At 48.5% G+C, this 20,689-nt stretch overlaps 1 protein-coding gene across 1 annotated transcript in view; it reads right to left on the reverse strand.

Moving 5' to 3' along the window:
• CPXM2 (carboxypeptidase X, M14 family member 2) overlaps positions 1 to 20,689 on the reverse strand; it is a 131,758-nt gene that overhangs the window by 82,533 nt on the left and 28,536 nt on the right. Inside the window, exon 3 of the mRNA XM_035030814.1 lies at positions 13,400 to 13,509. Coding sequence (XP_034886705.1) covers positions 13,400 to 13,509 — 110 coding nt within the window. The remainder of the gene's footprint in view (positions 1 to 13,399; positions 13,510 to 20,689) is intronic.

The raw sequence follows: 20,689 nt of genomic DNA on the forward strand, positions 1-20,689 counted from the left end.
GGCAGAACACCAAAAAGAAGATACAAGATCCAGAAATCAAGGGTGCCAACATAGGAGAGAATTCCCCGAATGAGGAGGAGATAGTCCCAGGAGAGCAGCTGTATAAAGATCTGGAAAGCAAGCCATTCACAACACAACAGGTCAAGGGCTCCTGAAGGAATGTCTTACAGAAACATAAAAAACAACTCTGAGACCAAAAATCACTGAACAGGTTTGACCTTAAAAATTGTATTAAGGGGTATTTTACAGACCCAGACCTATTACAGGGCACAGGAATTTTTTTTTTTTTTTTTAAGATTTTATTTATTTATTTGAGACAGAGAGAATGAGAGAGAACACATGAGAGGGGGGAGGGTCAGAGGGAGAAGCAGGCTCCCCGCCGAGCAGAGAGCCTGATGCGGGACTCGATCCCGGGACTCCAGGATCATGACCTGAGCCGAAGGCAGTCGCTTAACCAACTGAGCCACCCAGGCGCCCGAAATGTTTTTTAAAAATACAAGCAGCTCTAGGAAAACAAAAAGGTGTCAAGAAAGGATACAGAGTGTATCTCCCTTGGCTCGAAACTGCACTATTTCTGGGCTCAAGTTGTAAGCACTATTTACACAGTCCTAATAATGAAAACCTGTAATGTAGATTTACCCAAAATTTGAGATACAATTTCACTGGAAGGATTAGTTAAGGTAAAGGGATCATAAAAATGAGCTGAAATTTTCATCCTCTATAATATGAATTCAGAATAAAAAGTCAAAAATGTGCAAACCAATACATATCAATATGTGCATACTATTTAGAAATAAGTATTTGGGGCACCTGGGTGGCTCAGTTGGTTAAGCACCCAACTCTTGGTTCCAACTCAGGTCATGATCTCAGGGTCATGAGATTGAGCCCCGCATTGGGCTCTACGCTGGGCGTGGAGACTGCTTAAGATTCTCTCCTTCTCCTTCTGTCCCTACCCCCACCCACTGAAAAAAATAGAAATAAATATTTAAATTCCCAAAGAAACAATTAAAAGGAGTTTGGAGTAGTTGCCTTACTCACAGCATGTGATGGCTTCAGGGGGTGGGTGGGTGTGGGGGTCCACAGGCAAGGCACCTTTGTTTTTTGTTTTTTCCAATTTTATTGAGTAATAATTGACAAATATAATTATATATTTAATATATTACATAAATATATCAGGCATAAATATCTGCTATACTTAAAGTGTACAATGTACATGTACATTGTGGAATGATTACCAAGATCAAGATAATTAACATATCCATCACCTCCGGGTTAACTTTTTATGTGCTGCGAATGCTTACGATGGGCTCTCAGCAACTTTCAAGTGTACAGTACCATATTATTAACCACAGTCCCCCGCTATGCATTAGATCCTCTGAACTTATTCCTCTTATAATTGAAAGTCAGTACCCTTTGTCCTACACCTCCCCACCTCCCCTCCCCCAGCCCCTGGCAACCACCATTCTCTTGGGTTTTTTTTTTTAATCATCCTTTAACACTCTGATTCTCAAACTACTTGCTTACAAAACTGATTAATATAAATTCTAATTTTAAAAAGCCAAGGGAAAGGCAATGACATAAAGCCTGATTTGTTTACTCTTCCATTTTCCAGGTGTCTACAGAGCTCCTACTACATGCTAGACATCATGAAAAGTGCCCTGCCTTACAGTATATATAGAAAAAAATGAATCTCAAAATTACTATGCTGTTATAAAGTCACTGATCTGCACTGTAATTCATAATCATGGGCTGCCTCTCTACAGAAGCATCTGGAATGAATTAAAAAGTTATATCCAACTGAATATAACTATTTAGCAATTCCAGGATAACTTACTTAGAGCTGCCACTGGGCAGACACAGCCCAGGACTATCCGGACAAAAACAGAATAATGTGATGGTTATTTTAAAATATCTTTGAGAAAATCTTAGAAGTACTCACTGAAACCTTACATGTTAACAAGGTACCGCCACTGGACAGGGGGTGGCCTCAGCTAAAAATATTAGATGTGACATATGATTAATAGAGTTAATCTCCCATATAGGGGCCATCATCTTGCCAGTATACCTCCTTCAGTAAACCTCTGTGATAGACCTTTGATAAACCCATAGAACTGCCCAGGTACAAATCAGCTAATCCTTCTGCAAATCAGCAGAGCATCTTGTCCCAGTTCAGACCTCAATCACCAGTAGAGCTGGTTGAAAAGAAATATTCATTGTTTTTGAAGTGATTGTTAAAACCCAAAATCAAAGTCTTAAATAGTTCCTTGCACTGGTCAATAAATACCTAGAGCTTGAAATTTCAAACACTTTCAAGTAAAATCTATTAAATATACTATAAGCCACTTGTTGTTTAAGAAAAACTCACTTTGTTTCAGGTTTGTACCTGCTGAGACATGTGGTTGAATTCGCTTTATGATAACACCTAAGTTTTCTTCTACTAACAAGTGAGTGCTCAACTTAGCCCATTGGCAAATGTTCTTTGTCATCGTATGAGTCATCAACTTCTCTCAGATATTGTATTTTTCCTGCTTCTTTTGTTGTGCTTCATCTTTGAGTACTGAGCTATTTTCTTGGCTTTTAAGTCCACGCCTCCTCTGAAATATTTTATTTATTTTTGGAACTATAAGTGATTTTTACTCTTTATGTACTCTTTTGGGGGTTGTTTGTTTTTGGTTTTTCTGTGGTTGTTGTTTCAAGTTCTTAAATTCCAGTTAGTTAACACAGAGTGTGATATTTGTAACAGGTGTAGAATTTAGTGATTCAACTCTTCCCTGCATCCCCCGGTGTTCATCACAAGTGCCCTCCTTAATCCCCATCGCCCATTTCATCCATCCCCCACCCACCTCCCCTCCAGCAACCCTCAATTTGTTCTCTCTAGTTAAGAGTCTGTTTCCTGGTTTGCCTCTCTCTTTTTTTCCCCCTATGTTCATCAGTTTCATTTCTTATCCTCTACAAATTATTTTTTAAGATTTTATTTATTTATTTGAGATAGAGAGAGTGAGAGAGAGTGCACGAGAGGGGGTAGGGTCAGAGGGAGAAGCAGACTCCCCAGTGAGCAGGGAGTCCGATGCGGGACTCGATCCCGGGACTCCAGGATCATGACCTGAGCCGAAGGCAGTCGCTTAACCAACTGAGCCACCCAGGTGCCCTCCTCTACAAATTTAAAGATATGTCTTTGTTTCAGTAATTAATTTAATAACTACATAACTTACATAACATACCTTTGTGCAATATGCTTAATTCTATATTTTCTTAGAAAGCCCCTGTTGACTCCCTACTATAGGCAGTGAGGAATTCATTTCGACCTGCTGCTATGTCCTCTTCTTCTCCTTCATCACCTAATTTCATTCATCATATTCTTAACATTGCCTTTAAAGTTTAAATCAAATACACCTTTCTATGATTTACCAGCTTTTTAATAAAGTTTTCATTGAATTAAAAAAATGTTTCTATGTATAAGGATGGATATTAACCAGACTTACTATGGTGATTATTTCACAATATATACAAATATCAACAATATATACGAACACTGTATCATTGTATTGAACACCTGAAAGTAATATAATGTTGTATGTCAATTACACCTTAATTAAACTTTTTTTTTAAATTACTCCCTTAAAGAATCTGATGTTTACATTATGTAAAAATATTAAAATCATTTTAGTAACTAAATAGTAGTCCTGCCCAGCCATACTTTGGGTTTCATTGTGCTTCACTTTATCACACTTCACAGATACTGTGTTTTTTTACAGTTTGTGGTGGGAAGGTCTGTGGCATCCCTACATCAAGCAAGTCTATTGGTGCCATTTTTCCAACAGCCTTTGCTTATTTCCTGTCTCTGTGTCACATTTTGGTAATTCTCACAATATTTCAAACTTCTTCATTATTATCATATTTGTTATGGTGATCTGTGACCAGTGATTATGACTCCCTGAAAGCTAAGATGATGGTTAGCATTTTTTAGTAATAAAGTATTTTTTAATTAAGGTATATACTTTATTTTTTAGATATAATGCTTTTGCCCACTTAATAGACTATGGTATAGTGTAAACATAACTTTTATATGCACTGGGAAGCCAAAAAATTCATTTGACTCACTTTATGGCAATATTCACTTTATTGAGGTGGCCTAGAACCAAACCCCAAACATCTCTGAGGTATGCTGTACTGGAATTAAATTTATTAAGAACCAAAGAAAAGGTAATTCTGAAATACGATGGTAAAGCTGGAGAACAGATACATGATTTCATTGTTAAGTTTCAATAAAAGTTGAAATAAAATTCTTTAAAAGTAAAATATATACAAAAAAGTGCGCAAGTCCTAAGTTCAATAAATTTTACTGCACACTCACCCGTATGTCCACACCCACATCAAGATGTAGAACATGACCAGCTTGCCACAACCTCCCTCTGGCCACCTCCCAGTATCACCTGCCCCCCAAAGATAACCTCTACTCCGACTTCCATTTCCCCAGACTGGTTTTTCTGTTTTTAAATTTTACGTAAACGAAACTTACCATAACTACTCTCTTGTGCCTGGCTTCTTTTGCTCAATGTTATATCTGTGGGATCAATCCATATTATCGCAGGTAGCAATAACTTACTCTTTTTCGCTGGTGTATAGTATTCCATCGTACGCATATAGAGTGATTTATTCATTGTATGTTGATGGGCATGTGTCTTGTTACCATTTTGGGTTGTCATGAATAATGGTGCCATGAACCTACCTGTCCCTGCCTTATCATGTACATATGAATGCATTTCTTTTAGGCATAAGAGTAAATTTGTTAGATGAACAGATATGAGAAAGTTGAGCTTTAGCAGATACTCCAAAAACATTTCCAAATCTGTGCTATTTTATATTTTCAGCACTGTATAAAAGCTTCTATTGTCCCACTTCTTTGCCTACACTTCATACTGTCCATTTTCCTTAAAGGATATGTGCCATATCTCATTGTGTATTTTGTATTTCCTTGATGAATAGTGATTGAGAACATCTTGTCTTGCTCCCTACACCACAGGGCCTTTGTACATACCATTCCTTTTGACCTGGAATTCTTCCCTCTCCACCAATCCTTTGTCTGATAACCTCTTCACTTCTTGTCCTGCTTCAAGTGTTAGCTCAAGTACCCACCCACAGGGAAATCTCGTTGATATGCAGTCTGAGGCAGGTTTACTGAGCACAGAGAATCACAATGTCATGGGTTCAATTATGTCCTCCAAAAAGATATATACGAGTCCTAACCCCTGCAACTTCAGAGTGTGACCTTATTTGGGAAAGGGGTCATGCATGGCAGATGAAATTAGCTCAGTGAAGATGAGGTCAGACTGGAGTAGGGTGGGCCCTAAATCTGATGATGGGTGTCCTTGCAAGAAGGGGAAATCCGGACACAGAGACAGACACACACAGAGGGAAGATGATGCAGGGGCACATGGGGGACTGCCATGTGATCCTAGAGACAGAGATGTGAGTGATGCAGCTATAAGCCCAGGGACACCACGGGACTCCCGGGCCACCCTGCTCCAGCTACACCAGCCTTCTGCTGCTCCGTGGTAGCGCCACGCATGTGGTCACCACAGGACCTTTGCTCAAGCCATTCCCACTGCCTGGAGTGCTCCTCCTACACCTGCCTGACTCCCTGATGATCTCCTTCAAGCTGACTCAGCCCCAGGACCACCTCCTCAATGAAGCCACCCTTGCTTACCTTTAACAACAGCCTGTCCCCTCCCCAGAGCCAGCCCTCCTGACCCCCACTGCCAGCTCTAAGTCTGTTGTGTTTTCTCTCCATAACACTCACCACCTTCTGACACACTAGAAAAGCTCTATTTTATTACATTCCCTGCTTTATGTGCCTCCCCCACAAGAATGGAAGCTTTCAGATGGCAAGGATCTATGTCTGTTGGGTCTGAAGTATCCCAAACACCTAGACAAGAGCCCACCACTTGGCAGGTCTTCCCTAAATATTTGCTAAAATATCAGCACTATTTCTGTTCTTGCTCCTCATGGTTTCCCCAGGAGTGGAGGTAGGTTTGTGTTAATGAAATCAATCGACCGATCCCCCAGTCAATCAAAGTGTCTGCTCTGATCTCCTTTCTCTTCTCCTCTCCCTGCCCTCTCCTCCATTCCTCCCCCCCCCCCGCCAATGCAGGCTTCTCCACCTGTGCAGTGTTGTGCCCATGGAATCCCTGGTGCAGAATGCCTAGCACACCAACCCCCACCCATCCACATCCAGGAGATAGCCAGGCTGGCCTGCGCGTGGCTAGGCAGACAATCCATAGGGCCCGTTCCTACGAGTCAGTATCTGCGGAGGCCCAGTTCGTTCGTGCCAGCTGAACAAGGCCCAGGCCCATGACTGTTGGTGCCCCTTAGGCTTCTCTGGGCCCTGCCAGGGTGGGGCCTGGAAGGTACTGGGGGATGCTCAAGCCAGTGGTCCAGGACATGAGTCACAGGATGGGATGCTAGCCGAGGCCACAAGCTGGAGAACACACTAAAACTTCTTGTGGGTACCGGAGAAAACAAAGGATGAAAACGCAGCCAGAAACCTTGAATTTGAGTCTCAGCTGGGCACTCATTAGCTATGGGGTTGGGGCAGGTCATTTAACCTCTGACTTCAATTTCCTTACCTCCAAAACAGAGTTTTCCTCCGAGTATACTGAAGATGAAATGAAATATCAATTTAATGAGATTTAATAAAATAGTCAAGAAAATTCACATAGCAAGTAACAGAATCTGCATCTGAACCAAAAGGCCTGTGGTTTCTTAATAATCTGTGGTTCACAGGCTGGGGAGCCCCAAAGGGCCCCTTCCTTTTGGTTCCCTGTTCTTCTACTCTTTGCCTTTCTCGGTTGTTTATGACCTAAGCTTCTGGAGAATAAGAACAGTGCATTATCATCATTCTGGTAAATTCTCCTTTTCAATTTTCCAAGAGACTTATGATTTAGAATATTTGGTCCTGTTATTCACATAAAAATCTAAACATCCAAAATTCCAGCATTTTGGCCTCCAAACACTGTCTCCCAGACTGCTTCTTAAAGCCAGATAGAGCACAAATCCCTTTATCGGAGCAAGCAGGACATTCCTTGGTTTGGAAGCCATCCCCACTGTGATTACTTCTGCCTCTGCAGCACCTAGCATATTTACAGCCCCCACTAGGACCTGCAGAGTTTCAAATGGGTCTGGTGCAGCCAGAATCAGACTGGAGGCTGAGCACCCAGAGAAGCGGGACGATCTGATGGGACAGACAGGCTGGGGGGGGGGGGGCAGAGGACTCTGGGTGCAGATGATTCCATTGATAAGCAGGAGTGGGGCAGGCACAGGGTAACATCTGAGAAAACAGTGCTACCCCAAGTGGCCCCCACATTTGGGCAAAGTGGGACACCAGGTGTCTCAAGGCCAAAGGAGACAGGGAGACAGATGATGAGATGTGCCCACGCACATCAGCTTGGACACCAGGATGAAACCTGGTTCGACTGTTCTATAACCGACTTCAGGCCTTCCCATGGGGGTGCATCCGAAGCCACAGGCGTCGGCCGTCTTCAAGGCTTACACCTCATTTCAGGTACAAAGATTATGAGAATGTTAGAACTGGATCCTAATATCAGCATCCAGGTGCTCCAGAGAATTCCTTTAAGAGAATGACTAATAAGAGGAGCTGTGGTTGGTTTCAGTGGTACTGAGTAATGGCTCGGACAGATGCTCTCATTATAACCAGACATTTCCTCATGAGAGAGGTACCAGAGATGAACTTCTCTCGGGGGTCAAACTCCAGTGAGACAAGACATGGGCCACAGAATGCCACGTGACCATGAGCAGGCGCCACTGAGACGGAGGTGTTCATGTAGGGCGCCAAGTTTTTTCTTGTGACCTCAAAATGTCAACTCTTTCTTCAAAACGCTGATCTGAGTACAGACTGTCTTGCATTCCCAGCTCTAGGCAAGAATCATGGTGGTATCCTGAGTTCCAGCCACGCTCTTCTGATCCATGTCAGGCTCCTACTTACCATAGCTTTAGAGTCTTAAGAATGAAATCGAAACCCAGCCCTCTGAAGTGGCAAGGGATGCTCTAATTTGCTCAAGGATTTGCAGCAATGAAAGCATCTGACGTAACAACAGTTGGGGGGATAAATCACTCAGGGAGTGGACTCGGACTCCACCTTGCTTAGTTTATGAGCCATGGAACATCTCTTGGGGTCTTCAGAAGATTCTGCAAGGACAGGACAGGAGATGAGCTGCCATTAAATGACCTACCTGAGTACAGAGCCACCTCCTCAGATCGACTAGAGGCAAATGATGATCCAAGAGTGACTTTAGAGCTCATTGCCGAAACCTTCTCTTTGAGACTAAAAATGCTCATTTCTACTCTGCCTGTGAATGCTCCTGGAGCAGAAGAAGTCCATGGTTGTTTCTAAATGAGACCACGGGCTCCCAAGTGGGTTGGTGTTAGAGGATCATGGGCAGGCTGGAAGGATAATCAAAGGTGAGAGGACAAGCCTATGCCATCCTGCTGAACTGGATCTCTTCCTTGAATTCTTGGAAGACCTGTCTTCCCTCAATAAAAAGAAACGTGAGGGCGCCTGGGTGGCTCAGTTGGTTAAGCGACTGCCTTCGGCTCAGGGCACTATCGTGGAGTCCCTGGATTGAGTCCCCGCATCGGCCTCCCTGCTCGGCAGGGAGTCTGCTTCTCCCTCTGACCCTCCCCCCTCTCATGTGCTCTCTCTCATTCTCTCTCTCTCAAATAAATAAATAAAATCTTTAAAAAAAAAAAAAGAAACGTGAACTTGGGTTTCTTCTCTAAGCTTTTATTATTAAATCAACATCAGTAAAATTCCACTTGCAAAATAAAAGAGGTTATAAGTGGAGTTATAAAGTGCTTTTATTCTTCCAAAGTCTTCTGCTTAAAATGAGGAAAAAAGAGTGTCAGAGACTGACGGTGTGTGCGTCCCCTCACAGTTCATATTCTGAAACCAACCCCTAAGGTGATGGTGTTAGGAGGCAGGGTCTCAGGGAAGTGACTAGGACATGAGGGTGGACCCTTTGTGAGTGGGATTAGAGCCCTTATAAAAGAGGGCTCCAGAGCCCCTAGTTCCTTCCACCACCTGAGGACAAAGAAGAAGGTGAAGGAGGTGGCCATCTGTGAACCGGGAAGCCAGCCCTCTCCAGATACCGGGTCTGCCGGCGTCTTGACCTCGGACTTCCCAGCCTCCAGAACCGTGAGAAAGAAGTTTGTGTAGCTTACAAGCCCTAGGACATAGGATATTGTCATAGCGGCTCAAGAGCACAAAGACAAAGAAAAGCGTTTCTACTATAATGTGGCAAATGCAACTCAGTAGAAGCTCCGTCTGCAACATGTGCACTCTGAAAACTGAGGTCACAGGAAAAACAAGAGTTCTAGCCAGACTACTCAAAATCTATGTGATCAGAAGACTAAAAATTGAATACAGCCACAGTGATAGGACTGGACTTTAAAAAAAAAGGAGCTATAAGTGGAGGCCGCGTGCTCGAAGGTGGGAGAAGGAAGAGAGGAAGCAGCTAGGCTGCGGGGACAAGGGCGAGGGGGCAAAGGAACTAAGCTACAAGCACCCGGAAAGAGAGCACACGACCCCCGTGCGCCAGAGGAACACGAGGCGATGAGCACCGCGCGCACGAGGGAGTTGCTCTGAGGCTCTGCGCTCAGCCGTGTTGCTGCACTCTGGGGTCAGGGGCTGGCACCGGGTCGCACGAATCATTCACGTACTGGCAACGAGGGCACACGAACCAGGGCTACTTCTGGGTCAAAACGACGTCAGTGCTGGTCTTGCCAAGCCAGTCTACAACAGCAGAACCACAGTGCGCCACCGGCCCCGACCCCTTCACGAGGCGTTCGCGGTACCCCCAGTCCCCCCAGTCCCCCCAGCATCGCCGCGTCTGCGTAGACGCGTCTAATAAGCACACACGTGTGGGCAGACGCGGCGGTAACAAGTGTGGGAACACCCAGAAAAGCAAGACTCCCATCATCTGCAAGATCATTTGGTGAGGGTGACAGGTGAGTCAATCGGGGTGAGATCACGGTCAGAAACGAGAGGTGTACGCGGTCGAATCATCACCCGCCCCGGGTGAACCGCGGCCGAGCCTGCGGGGGCTGGGCGGGCACAAGGCTGGGCCGCCCCGCTCACATCCTGAACGACGGCAGTTGAACAGTTTCTAATTCTGACACCTTCGTGTTTCTCGCGCATCAGATCCCATTAGCTTGACACACCTACGAAATACTCCTCAGTGAGACCCGATGATATTTTTAAACTCCATTTCAAACGGTATGTGTGGGAAGATGTATTTTAGAGCACCTGTGGCGGGGAAATCAGGCTTCATGGGGCACCGATTCTGGAAGGTAAGAACCACAATAGGGGCCCCAACCCAGTCATTACTTCCCCGTGGGGGCTGTGCTGAAGGCCCTCACACAGCTGCAGGCAACACTCCACCCTCTGTGGTTAACACCACCTCACCCACCGGGGGTGGAGGCACCCAAGGGCTGGGGGGAGGCGGCTGGCCTGTTAAAGCAGCTACTTCACATTGTAAGAGCAGGTGCAGAGATTTTGTTCGGAGAGCATTTAGGAAATGATATACCACTGAAGAAAAAAAAAACTAAATCCCCATAAGGACAAACAGCACTGAAGAGGTTTTCAACGACTCTCCTACTTCCCCTTGCGTCAAGTCAGGAGGGTGGGTCTGTCCACACTTCCAGCCCAGGGTGCCTGCCTTCTCCCTGGCCTGTGCCTCCCTTGGGTGAAGGATGAAGTAGCCAGGAAGGATGACGAGGACCTAACGACAGCCTGGCCAGCTGCCTCCTGCTGGATGACTGTCCACCAAAGGGCCCTCCTGTGGGGCCCAGTAAAGGCAGGGCAGGGAACGCCCTCCATCTCCCCTTCAGCCAGGTCTTCACATGACCCCCTCTGTGCTGTCCTGTGTGCCGGGCGACATTCTGGGCTGGGAGGAAGGGAGAGGAAAGACCAAGCCCCTTCTAACCTGGGGCTTCTGCTCAAGCAGGGGCAGATAACACCCAAGGAAACAGCATTCAGGGAGGGACAACACCCCACAAGAATTAAAAGGGGCCAATCACACAAGGCCCGCTGGGAGTTTCCAAGAGAACCTGGAAGCTACCAGAAGCTATGAGCAGAGAAGTGAAAAATGATCCAGTAAATGTTTTAAAATTATATATCACCTAATTTCACTGCTCAACAAATCCTGTAAGTTCTCAGGACTCCCTCTTCTCTGGTGAGGCAGCAAAGGCTTGGAGCCATAAGATAACAGTTCCAAGGTCCCAAAATCTAGAAGTGTCAAGTCCAGGCCAAGGTCTGAACTCCACATGCCTAGGACCCCTGCACTATTGACCGCCCCCCCGCCCCCGCCCATGCTCCACCCGCCCACTCTAGGAGTAGAATTCCAACTGGAACAACACAACTCCTCCCCCTACCCCACCAACAAATTCAGGACTAACGGGGCCTTCCAGTTTTTGACTGAAAGCATGGATAAATGTGAACACTTCCTCTTTAATAAAGGATAACTTCATTTATCGAGAGAGCATTCAAGGCCTTAGCGGACAGCTCCTCTCACTGCTACACAAAACAGGTCCACACCCATTGGGATCCAGCCCTGCTAGCCCTGAGTTTACCTCCATGGAAGCCTGGACCCTGCAGGCCCTCCCATTATTACTAGTCACGCTGGTGAAACTTGGAGACTTCATCCTCTTGAAAAACACAATGTCCAGTTGCACACATCCAAATGTTTCTTATCAGCTGTTATTAAAAAACAATACTACTTATATAAACCAAACTTCATGAAAGTTAGTTCTAGAAACATTCTGCCGGAATCCTGGCCCGCAAAGTGGCGCCAGTGGAGCAGCTTCAAAGTCTCTGGGTGCGGCTGAGTGTCGAGGGAGGAGGGAAGAGCGGACATGGGGAGTCGGAGCTCGGCTCAGACACCCTGGAGCCCGTGAGCTCCTGGGCAGGGGCCTCGTCCGCCCTCGTCCAGTTCCCCCGCACAGCGGCTGCCTGCAGCATGCTTACAGAGACCACCGAGAGCACAAGGTGTTGGTGCTGTCGCTCAGAAGCTGCTACCCTGGATGGCCCGTCTCAGGGATGAAGGACCCAGGAGGCTGGATGAGATGGCGCGTGCGCAGAAGGGGTTTGGAACATACTCGGAGTTATGGAGCAGCTGGGGAAAGACAGCTAAGATACTAGAGATGCACACAGGACAGCACATGACCAAACACTGAACTGGGATGGAATGGTAGGAGCTGGAGCAGGAGGGAAAAGGCCTCGTGCATGGGCTGGTGGAATAACGCCCCCTCCCCAACAGAGATGCCAACTCACTAATCCTGGAACCTGGGAACAGTCGGGGCTATCTGGTAAAAGGAAATGAAGCTTGCAGATGTAATTAAGGTTGCTTGAGATGGGAGATGATCCTGGAGCATCCACGAGGGTCCAATGTCATCACGAGCTCCTTAAAAGTGGAAGAGGGAAGCAGAAGAAGGATCAGAGGCTTAGAAAGAATGCAGGTACCTCTAGAAGCTGGAAAAGGCGAAGAAATGGGCCCTCCCCTCCAGCTCCAGAAGGAACACGGCCCGGCCCACACCTTGATTTAGCCCAACGGGGCTTCTGTCCTCCAGAACTGGAAGAGAGTAAGTGTGTGTGGCCTACGTGGCTGCATTTATGATAAGCTGTTAGAGCAGCATGAGGAATTGATCATCATGGATGCTGCAGGACTTACGCTGCCTGGCAGGGTGGAGGGCAAGGGATTGCAGGCAGGGGACCTGCCTGAGAAAAGGCAAGAAGTCAAGAACCGCATGGTATATAAATTGTGCAAGGAGGAGCTCACCTTCCTGGAGCAGGACCTTGACAGTAGTGAGGGCCAAGGTCACATGACCCTTGAGCCTCAGAGGAGGAGGCCAAGACACGAGATGCTGGGCTCCAAGAGAGCCACTAAGGGTTGGACCTGGGGGGAGCCACGGAACAGTCTGGAAGAGATGTGTGTGTTGGTGAGAAGCACTGGTTGGGGGGGGGAAGAGGAACAAAAGCCACTGGCTGCCAATGCCTCCTGGAGTCCAGCACCCTCCTCCTGCCCGGTCCAGACAGATCACACGAAGGGCACGAGCTCAAGAGGTGGAGGGGGGCCGACCCGGCTCCAGGTACCGGCAGCATCCTTTGTACTAAGTGCCCTTTGCAGAAGACACGTATCCTGAGTCTCATCTCAGGGCTGTCTCTCTAAGACGAGGATCTGAGGCATCGCTCTTCCTGGTGGGAGAGGTGGGGCTAATGCTTTTGAAACATCATACAGGGTATCCGACCCAAGCTCAACCAACCACGGGCTGCGTCTCCTGCCTGAGCAACTAGCAACGCAACCAAAATCCTTCCTGTAGCTGGTACCTGGATGTTGAGTCTCCCTCGATGCGCCCCGAGGCCGTAGCGCTTGGAAGTAGATGCATGAAGCTGGAAGTCTGTGATTTTTAAGGTTTCCAGACCAAGAGGTGGGCAACCTAGAAAGGACAATGCTCGTTAAAAACAAAGACAGATGTTCAAAGGCAAGTTTCTGGTTTTCTAAATCTACCCTCCCGCTTTCCAATTTGCCCCTGAACCCCTACCCCCCAGCGCAGCCCATCCCCCAGGCATGTCCAGACAGATGTGGTCAACTCAAACGTCAACAGTGTGCCAACTGCCCTTCTCGTCGTCATTTCCTCTCTGGCTGTTTGTGCTCTGATATTCCTTCTCTCTGTTGCTGTCCATGCTACTATCTGAGGCTGTTTCCAATTAAGGATCCTTCCACAGTGTGACTCAGCCAGGGAGTGCTATTGGTTAGAAATTTCAGAGCAATCCCATGGTTGAGCTCTGCAAATTAATCAGAACTCGTTGATTTTGCTTCAGCAACTCTGGCCTTTGTATTGTGCATGCTAATGAGCAAGGCAATATAAGTAGAAAAAAAAAATCTATTGTTTTCCATTCTTAGCAAAACTGGTAGTTCTGAGAACAACTACCAAACACAGTTTGGTCCAAGCTGCCCCTGGAATAAGATGCTGGCACATGGGCAGGCCCCTGGCAAGCCTCCCTGTCCAGACCAGCGTCCCTGTGGGTAAGAGCTTTAACAGCAGCTCTGGGGCCGGATCCCAGGCCTCGGGACTCCCGGGCTGCTATTCTTACTGCCCAGCCCGCCGTGGGGCTAGAAGTCTCCAAGCGATGCTATCTGTCTCCTCAAATCTGCCCTTGGTGAAAGAAAACACAAACTCTGGAGGAGAAGCAAAAGCTATTTCTACTACAAGTGTGAGAAATCCCTCCTGTAAGAGGCATGTTTAAAAAGCTATGTGGCTCACTGCTGAGATGGGGACCTGAGGAGGTGGGGGTATCTGTCCATCCATGACAAACCCCTGCAGGGAAAAAAAGCCCTCTGGCCTCAGGATACTGGGGGAGCCTGGCAAGACAGGAGCTACCCTGGGTGTTCTGCGGGCCGCTGGGGAAGAAAGTCGGTCCGGGGGGGGGGGGGGGGGGCGGGGATGCCTGGGTGGCTTAGTCGGTTGAGCATCTGCCTTCGGCTCAGGTCGTGATTTCGGGGTCCTGGGATTGAGCCCCGCATCAGGCTCCCTGAGGCAAGTCTGCTTCTCCCTCTGCCCTTCCCCCCACTTGTGCTCTTTGTCTCACTCACTTAAATAAATAAAATCAAGAAAAGAAAGGGAAGGAAGGGAGGGAGAGAGAGAGGGAGAAAGAAAGAAAGAAAAGAAAAGAAAAGAAAAGAAAAGAAAAGAAAAGAAAAGAAAAGAAAAGAAAAGAAAAGAAAAGAAGAAAAGAAAGAAAGAAAGGAAAGAAAGAAAGAAAGAAAGAAAGAAAGAAAGAAAGAAAGAAAGAAAGAAAAGAAAGAAAGAAAGAAAGAAAGAAAGAAAGAAAGAAAGAAAGAAAGAAAGAAAGAAAGAAAGAGAAAAATGTCAGCCCCGGGGGCTGCCATCAGAGGGACTCAGACCCACCAGGCCCCGAGACACCATCCAGTCCTCCCCTGAGGAAGTCCTCAAAGAGGAAGCCAAGGCCCTGAGACTGGAGGTGAGCCTTCCCAGGCATCCCTGCCAGCGACAAAGCTGGACCTTGGATCCTGGCCTCCAGATTCTCGGCTCTGGGCTTTCAAACACTGCCACGCTGCTTCCCTGGCCCTGCCCACGTCTGCCACGCGGCTGCCTGGGTTGGTACACATGCATCAGCCATCTGTGCTGGGGGGGGGGGCAGAGGGACTGGTGCCCAGCGTGGTGAGGAGCACCAAGAGGGGGTAATGGTGCCACTGCCACATGACGCAGCAGGAGACCCCAGGAGACTTCAGGTGGCACGGTGAGCAACGGTGCCCCAGCTGGATTCTGCCGGGGGGGGCCATGCCTCAACTGGGGGGGGCCGTGGGAGCAGGAACCAGGCAGTGAACGGGGGCAGAGGGCGTGGATCCAGTGGGGACCACAGAATGAATGGGGAGGGCATGCAGCCAGAGCGGGGCGTGTGGCCAGTGGGGATCCAGGCAGCAAGCATGCCTAACCACCCAAGGCTGACCTCACAGAGGGTATTCTAGTTCTCCTAATACCCCTCCCCCACTAGGATCTGCCCTAGGCACTTTCCAGGCCTGGAGGACACAGGGGTCTGACCCACGTGGGTGGCATTTCCTTGGTCCCAATGCTAAAAGAGCAATTCTCCATCATGCCTCCTGGAAATTGACCAAGTATCTGATGACTGAGCAAAGACATTTCTTACACGCTTACTCAGAAATCCATGCTGCCTGCCTCCACCAGCCATGCCTAGTCATGGAACCTGTTCATGCTGACCCAGCAGCAGCCCCACCTGCCCCTCTGCAGCTTGGCCCCTGGGCCCAGGCTGTGAGCGAGCAGGAGCCCGAGCCCCCACGAGGTCCCACTGTGGCCTCAGGATGGACAGCACCTCCTCTCCATGCTGCTCGCCTCTCTGGGCCATATCCCTCCAGCCTCTCAGACCCTAGTGGTCACTGGCAGGCACCTGAGGCCCTGGTCCAGATTCAGGGCAAGGACTGAGGGTCAGGCTCACTTCCTATACTCTCTGGGAGGTTAGATTCCAGAATGTCCTTCACCCTGCCACTCAGCCCTGGCCCTGACCCCAGGCTTGGGGCTCCCTCAGCTGGAGATGCTACCCACTGTCCCCAGTTCTCACCCCCCTCCTCCTTGTCACCTAGCCCCAGCCCACCCTGCTTCAGACACATCAGCATCCTCAGGAACAACCCACATCTCCTGGGCCCCAACACCAAACTGGCTGGTCAGTGGTTCTGCTGGACGATTCCCTGTGTCCTGGGAATGGCCTCTGCATCTCGATTCTGCTAGCTACTCCAGCCTTGATTTCAGATCCTGACAGGGAACAGGGCACTGGTCTGTCCCTCCCATGTCACGGTGCTCAGAAGCCTGGTATTCTCACATAAGCAAGCATCAGAAATGCAAAAAGGATTCACTGCCATTTCAATGAAATTCTTTCATAGCTGTATCAAACATGTTCCCATCCCCTGGTCCCTCCATCTGAGCAGAAAACACAGCAAGTGGTGAATTCCAGGTACTTCATCGAGCTAACACATTCTATTACTCATTTAGATAGTCAGATAGGCAAACTGACAGACGGACCACACACACACATATTATTTACTAGTTACATAAGGAAGAATAATTGCTACCCAAAGCATTTCTTCCAGAAAAAGAGAATATCTCATATGCACATGAATATTATAATTCAAAAAGGAACTATGTGGGGGCGCCAGGGTGGCTCCGTCAGTTAAGCATATGCCTTTGGCTCAGGTCATGATCCCCGGGTCCTGGGATGGAGTCCGTGGCGGGGGGGGGGGGAGCCCCTCCCTGCTCAGCAGGGAATCTGCTTCTCCCTCTCTCTCTACCCTTCCCCCTCCCCGCCTCATGCTGGCTCTCTCGTGTGTGCATGCTCTCTCTCTCTCTCTCTCTCAAATAAATTAATAAAATCTTTAAAAAAAGGAACTACCTCAATAAAATTGCATATTCACCAAAACCACTCATATTGATAAGTGGAAGCTCCACATATCCTCTCACCAGGATACACAAGGGGTGAAAAAGAAAGTGCCCCTAAGTGGGGTGTTTGTCGACTGCACATCTAATATCAACCCAAAAGCTCGATGCCTGCCCTCCCGAGGGGCTCAACCATCATGCACACGAAGCCAATGTGGAGTCCCACCGAGCCAGCACCCCCACCCAACAAATGTCCACTCTTGCCCACTCTTGAGATGATGTGACAGCACAGGCCAGAAAAGCCACTCCTTCGGTCCACAGCACAGCTGATGGCGTCTTTGGTGAGGAGCCCAGATAAACACACACACACTCAACCTGCAAGCAAACGCCGGCTTCCCTGAATCCTAATAAGGACTTTTTTTTTTCCTTATCAGAGACACTATCTTCAGAGAATTTGGTTTTGTTTGAAGCCTTGTCTGTCGTCCATGCCATTGCTAAAGACACTAGAGACAGACCCACATTGGGAAAGGCCACGGCAAAGTTGCCGACACACGAAGGTCGTGAGGCATCTCTGGTTGTTGTTAGAAACCAACCTTAACTTAAGCATGAATGGGGATCGCTGGGGACACAGCAGGAAGCTCCCCGGAGGGGCCGAGGCAGGGGCACGGGACAGGTGCAGGGTAGAGCCCCAAGAGCCCTCATCACCCAAGCAGCAGAAACCACGAACCGTGTGCCTCCAGAGGATGGGACAGACCCCGCCAGCACTTTTGGTCACACCACCCCTCCCGAGAGGCCACACCCAGCTTCACACCCCTCGTCCCAGGGAGGGCCTGCCCCCTGCACGGCCAGTCTGCCCATCAAAGTCAGGTGCTGTCAGCAGGGGGCGGATGCCGGTCTCCGGTTCCCACCTGCGCACATGGGAGGGGCGTCTGGAGCTGCCTGCGCAGCCCTGCAGCCCAGTCCCTCCCTGCACCGCCGGGCACCGCCCTGCACCTCGTGGAACGATGGGTTCTCCAGCTGTCTGCCCTCGCCGCCCAGCCCCACATCCCCCTCTTCTCCACCCCTCCCCTTCTGGATTTTGCATTCTGCACTCTGGTTTCTGTCCCCAGGCACGGCGCCACGGCTTCATCCACGCAATGACAGATGCCATCTACAGCAGCAGGTGAGGTTTCAACTCAGGACCCCTCCCGTGAGCGTCTTCGGAGACCGGACCATTCCACAACCTTCCATATGTGAGGCCTGCTTGGCAGCAGAAGCCCGGCCGGCTGTGGATGCGAATATCATCATTGACGTGTCCCCACCGTCCTCCCCAGCCCACTGCTGAAGAAGCTCTCCAAGGCTGCAGTGACTTTCTCCTCCCCCTCAGCATGCTGTCCCCGTGATGAGGGAGCAGAAGGCTCACTGAGGACAAAGCAAAAGCTGGTACCCTACGCTCCCCCGCCGCCCATGTGGTATGTGTGACATTCCTCAGGCACCCCTGGCTGCCCTAAAGGAAAAACAAATGGTTAACTGATAGAGATTACAGTCTTGCAGGACAGGAGTCTCCCTCAGTTTACCAATGTCCTAGTGATTTACAAAGAAGAAGCTTTCTTATCAATAGCCTAACTTCCAGAGACCCATAACTCAGTTCCTGAAGCCCTAACATCACCCTCCCCTCCGTAAAATTAAGGAAGGCTGAGGCAGAAGGAAATGTAAATAACATGGAATTTCTTCTAAACCTAAAGCCCACTGACAAGGACATGTGGTAGGAGGAATGTAACATTCCTCCAGGAAACTCCCAACTGTCTTCATATTAGTTCCTCATTAGAGGGAGGAAACAGCCTTGGCTTGACAATAACCAGGCCTCCAGTATCCTGAGAGTCTTTAGCATATGACAGTCCTTTTGGACACCCCCTTTTTCCTTACCTCCCCAACTCCTGAGTATATAATCAGCCACCCCTCACAACCCTGGGGCAGCAGCTCTTTCTGCCCATGGGTTCTGTTCCCGAGCTTTAACAATCACCATTCTGCACCATTCTGCACCTCAAGAATTCTTTCTTGGTCGTCGGCTCCGGACATCACCCCACTGAACCTCACCTATATTCCAAAATTGCATCATTTGCACACTCAGATGGCAGAAGCCCCAAGAGGGGTCTTGGAGACAAAGCACTATTGCTGTCTTCACCCACGAAATTCCCCTCTGCCCCACCCCCACTGGACGTTCTCCTTCCTTGGGGTTCATCCACTCCCTTCCTGCCACGACGTGTCTGTTTCATATGGGCTTCGCCTGATTCCCATGACCATCAGCGGAACGTAGCTCAACACACATTTACAGCATCCCCACCCACAGGGCGCGGTGCCACTCGACCGAGACTACATGCTACACCAGCTGGAAGTTCCCTGCCTTCCCCAGAATCACATTTACAACTTTTTTTTTTTTAAGATTTTATTTATTTATTTGAGAGAGAGACCCAGCGAGAGAGGGAACACAAGCAGGGGCAGAGGGAGAGGGAGAAGCAGGCTCCCCGCCGAGCAGGGACTGAGCCACCCAAGTGCCCCTACAACTTTTTTTTTAATTAATAAAATGTTGAAACATAAAGCAGTTAAACACAAACTATCCCACATGCCTTGATGCAAGGATCGACGAGGCAAAAATCCCAGGTCAAAACCATGTTATTCTTGACAAAAAGTTCCTAGGCCTATCTTAATGGTTTACGCTGAAAGTCTGACACAGGGATCTCCACATTTAGAAAAACGAAGGGTTTTCCTATACTGAAGGACGGGACAATGAAGGACAAAAAGCTTTTGATCTGGGGCGCCTGGGTGGCTCAGTCATAAAGCGTCTGCCTTTGGCTCAGGTCATGATCCCAGGGTCCTGGGATCGAGCCCCGCATCGGGCTCCCTGCTTGGCGGGAAGCCTGCTTCTCCCTCTCCCACTCCCCCTGCTTGTGTTCCCTCTCTCACTGTGTCTCTCTCTGTCAAATAAATAAAATCTTTTAAAAAAAAAAAGCTTTTGATTTAGAGATTCTTAAGTAAATTCAAAATACAGAGTACAGCAATGTCCATATTAAATACTTAACTCTGAAGAATTTCAGTATATTTCATTTTTCCCCTCTTCTTTCTACCCTGGGAACATCATCCTCAAGACTTTTGGCAGGTCTAGTCAAGGTCCACAATGAGCAAAATGAGCTGCCCTTCCACCTTGGTTTCACCCGCAAAGCGGAACAATACTGCATTGGAAAGAAAACTACAGAGGACAATTAAGGAACCACTGCCAAGCGCACTCAGCCACTCAGGAGAAAGGTGTGGGTAGGAAACCAAAAACATACAGAACAGTCTGGAGGCCTCATACCTAGCTGGGCGAGGCGTGTGCCCCATGTTGCTATAGCATTAAAGTCCCCCTCAGGTCCCCCACCCTGCAGAGGCCTACAGAGGGGCATGGGGACCATTCCTCCCTCCAGCTGCACTCCGAGCTATCAAAGACCAAAAAGTCATACAAAGAAAAGGAGCCAGAAATGGCAGGCTGTACCACATCTGGCCACCAGGCTCCACGACCTTGGGCCAAAGCTCCGGACCGCGTCCCACTCCTTGAGGTGACATCTGCAGCGCTCCCATAACTCATCTGGGCCCTGGTTTTGGACACAACAGGGGACTGCTGCTAACATAACTCCAGGGGCAGAAAGCGGCCAAACAAAATCCACAGAATGAATCAGCCTCCGCATCTTCAAAA

Source organism: Mirounga leonina, unplaced genomic scaffold (genome assembly GCF_011800145.1).
Source record: "Mirounga leonina isolate KUSES-001 unplaced genomic scaffold, KU_Mleo_1.0 Mir_114, whole genome shotgun sequence".
Classification (NCBI taxonomy): Eukaryota; Metazoa; Chordata; class Mammalia; order Carnivora; family Phocidae; genus Mirounga; species Mirounga leonina.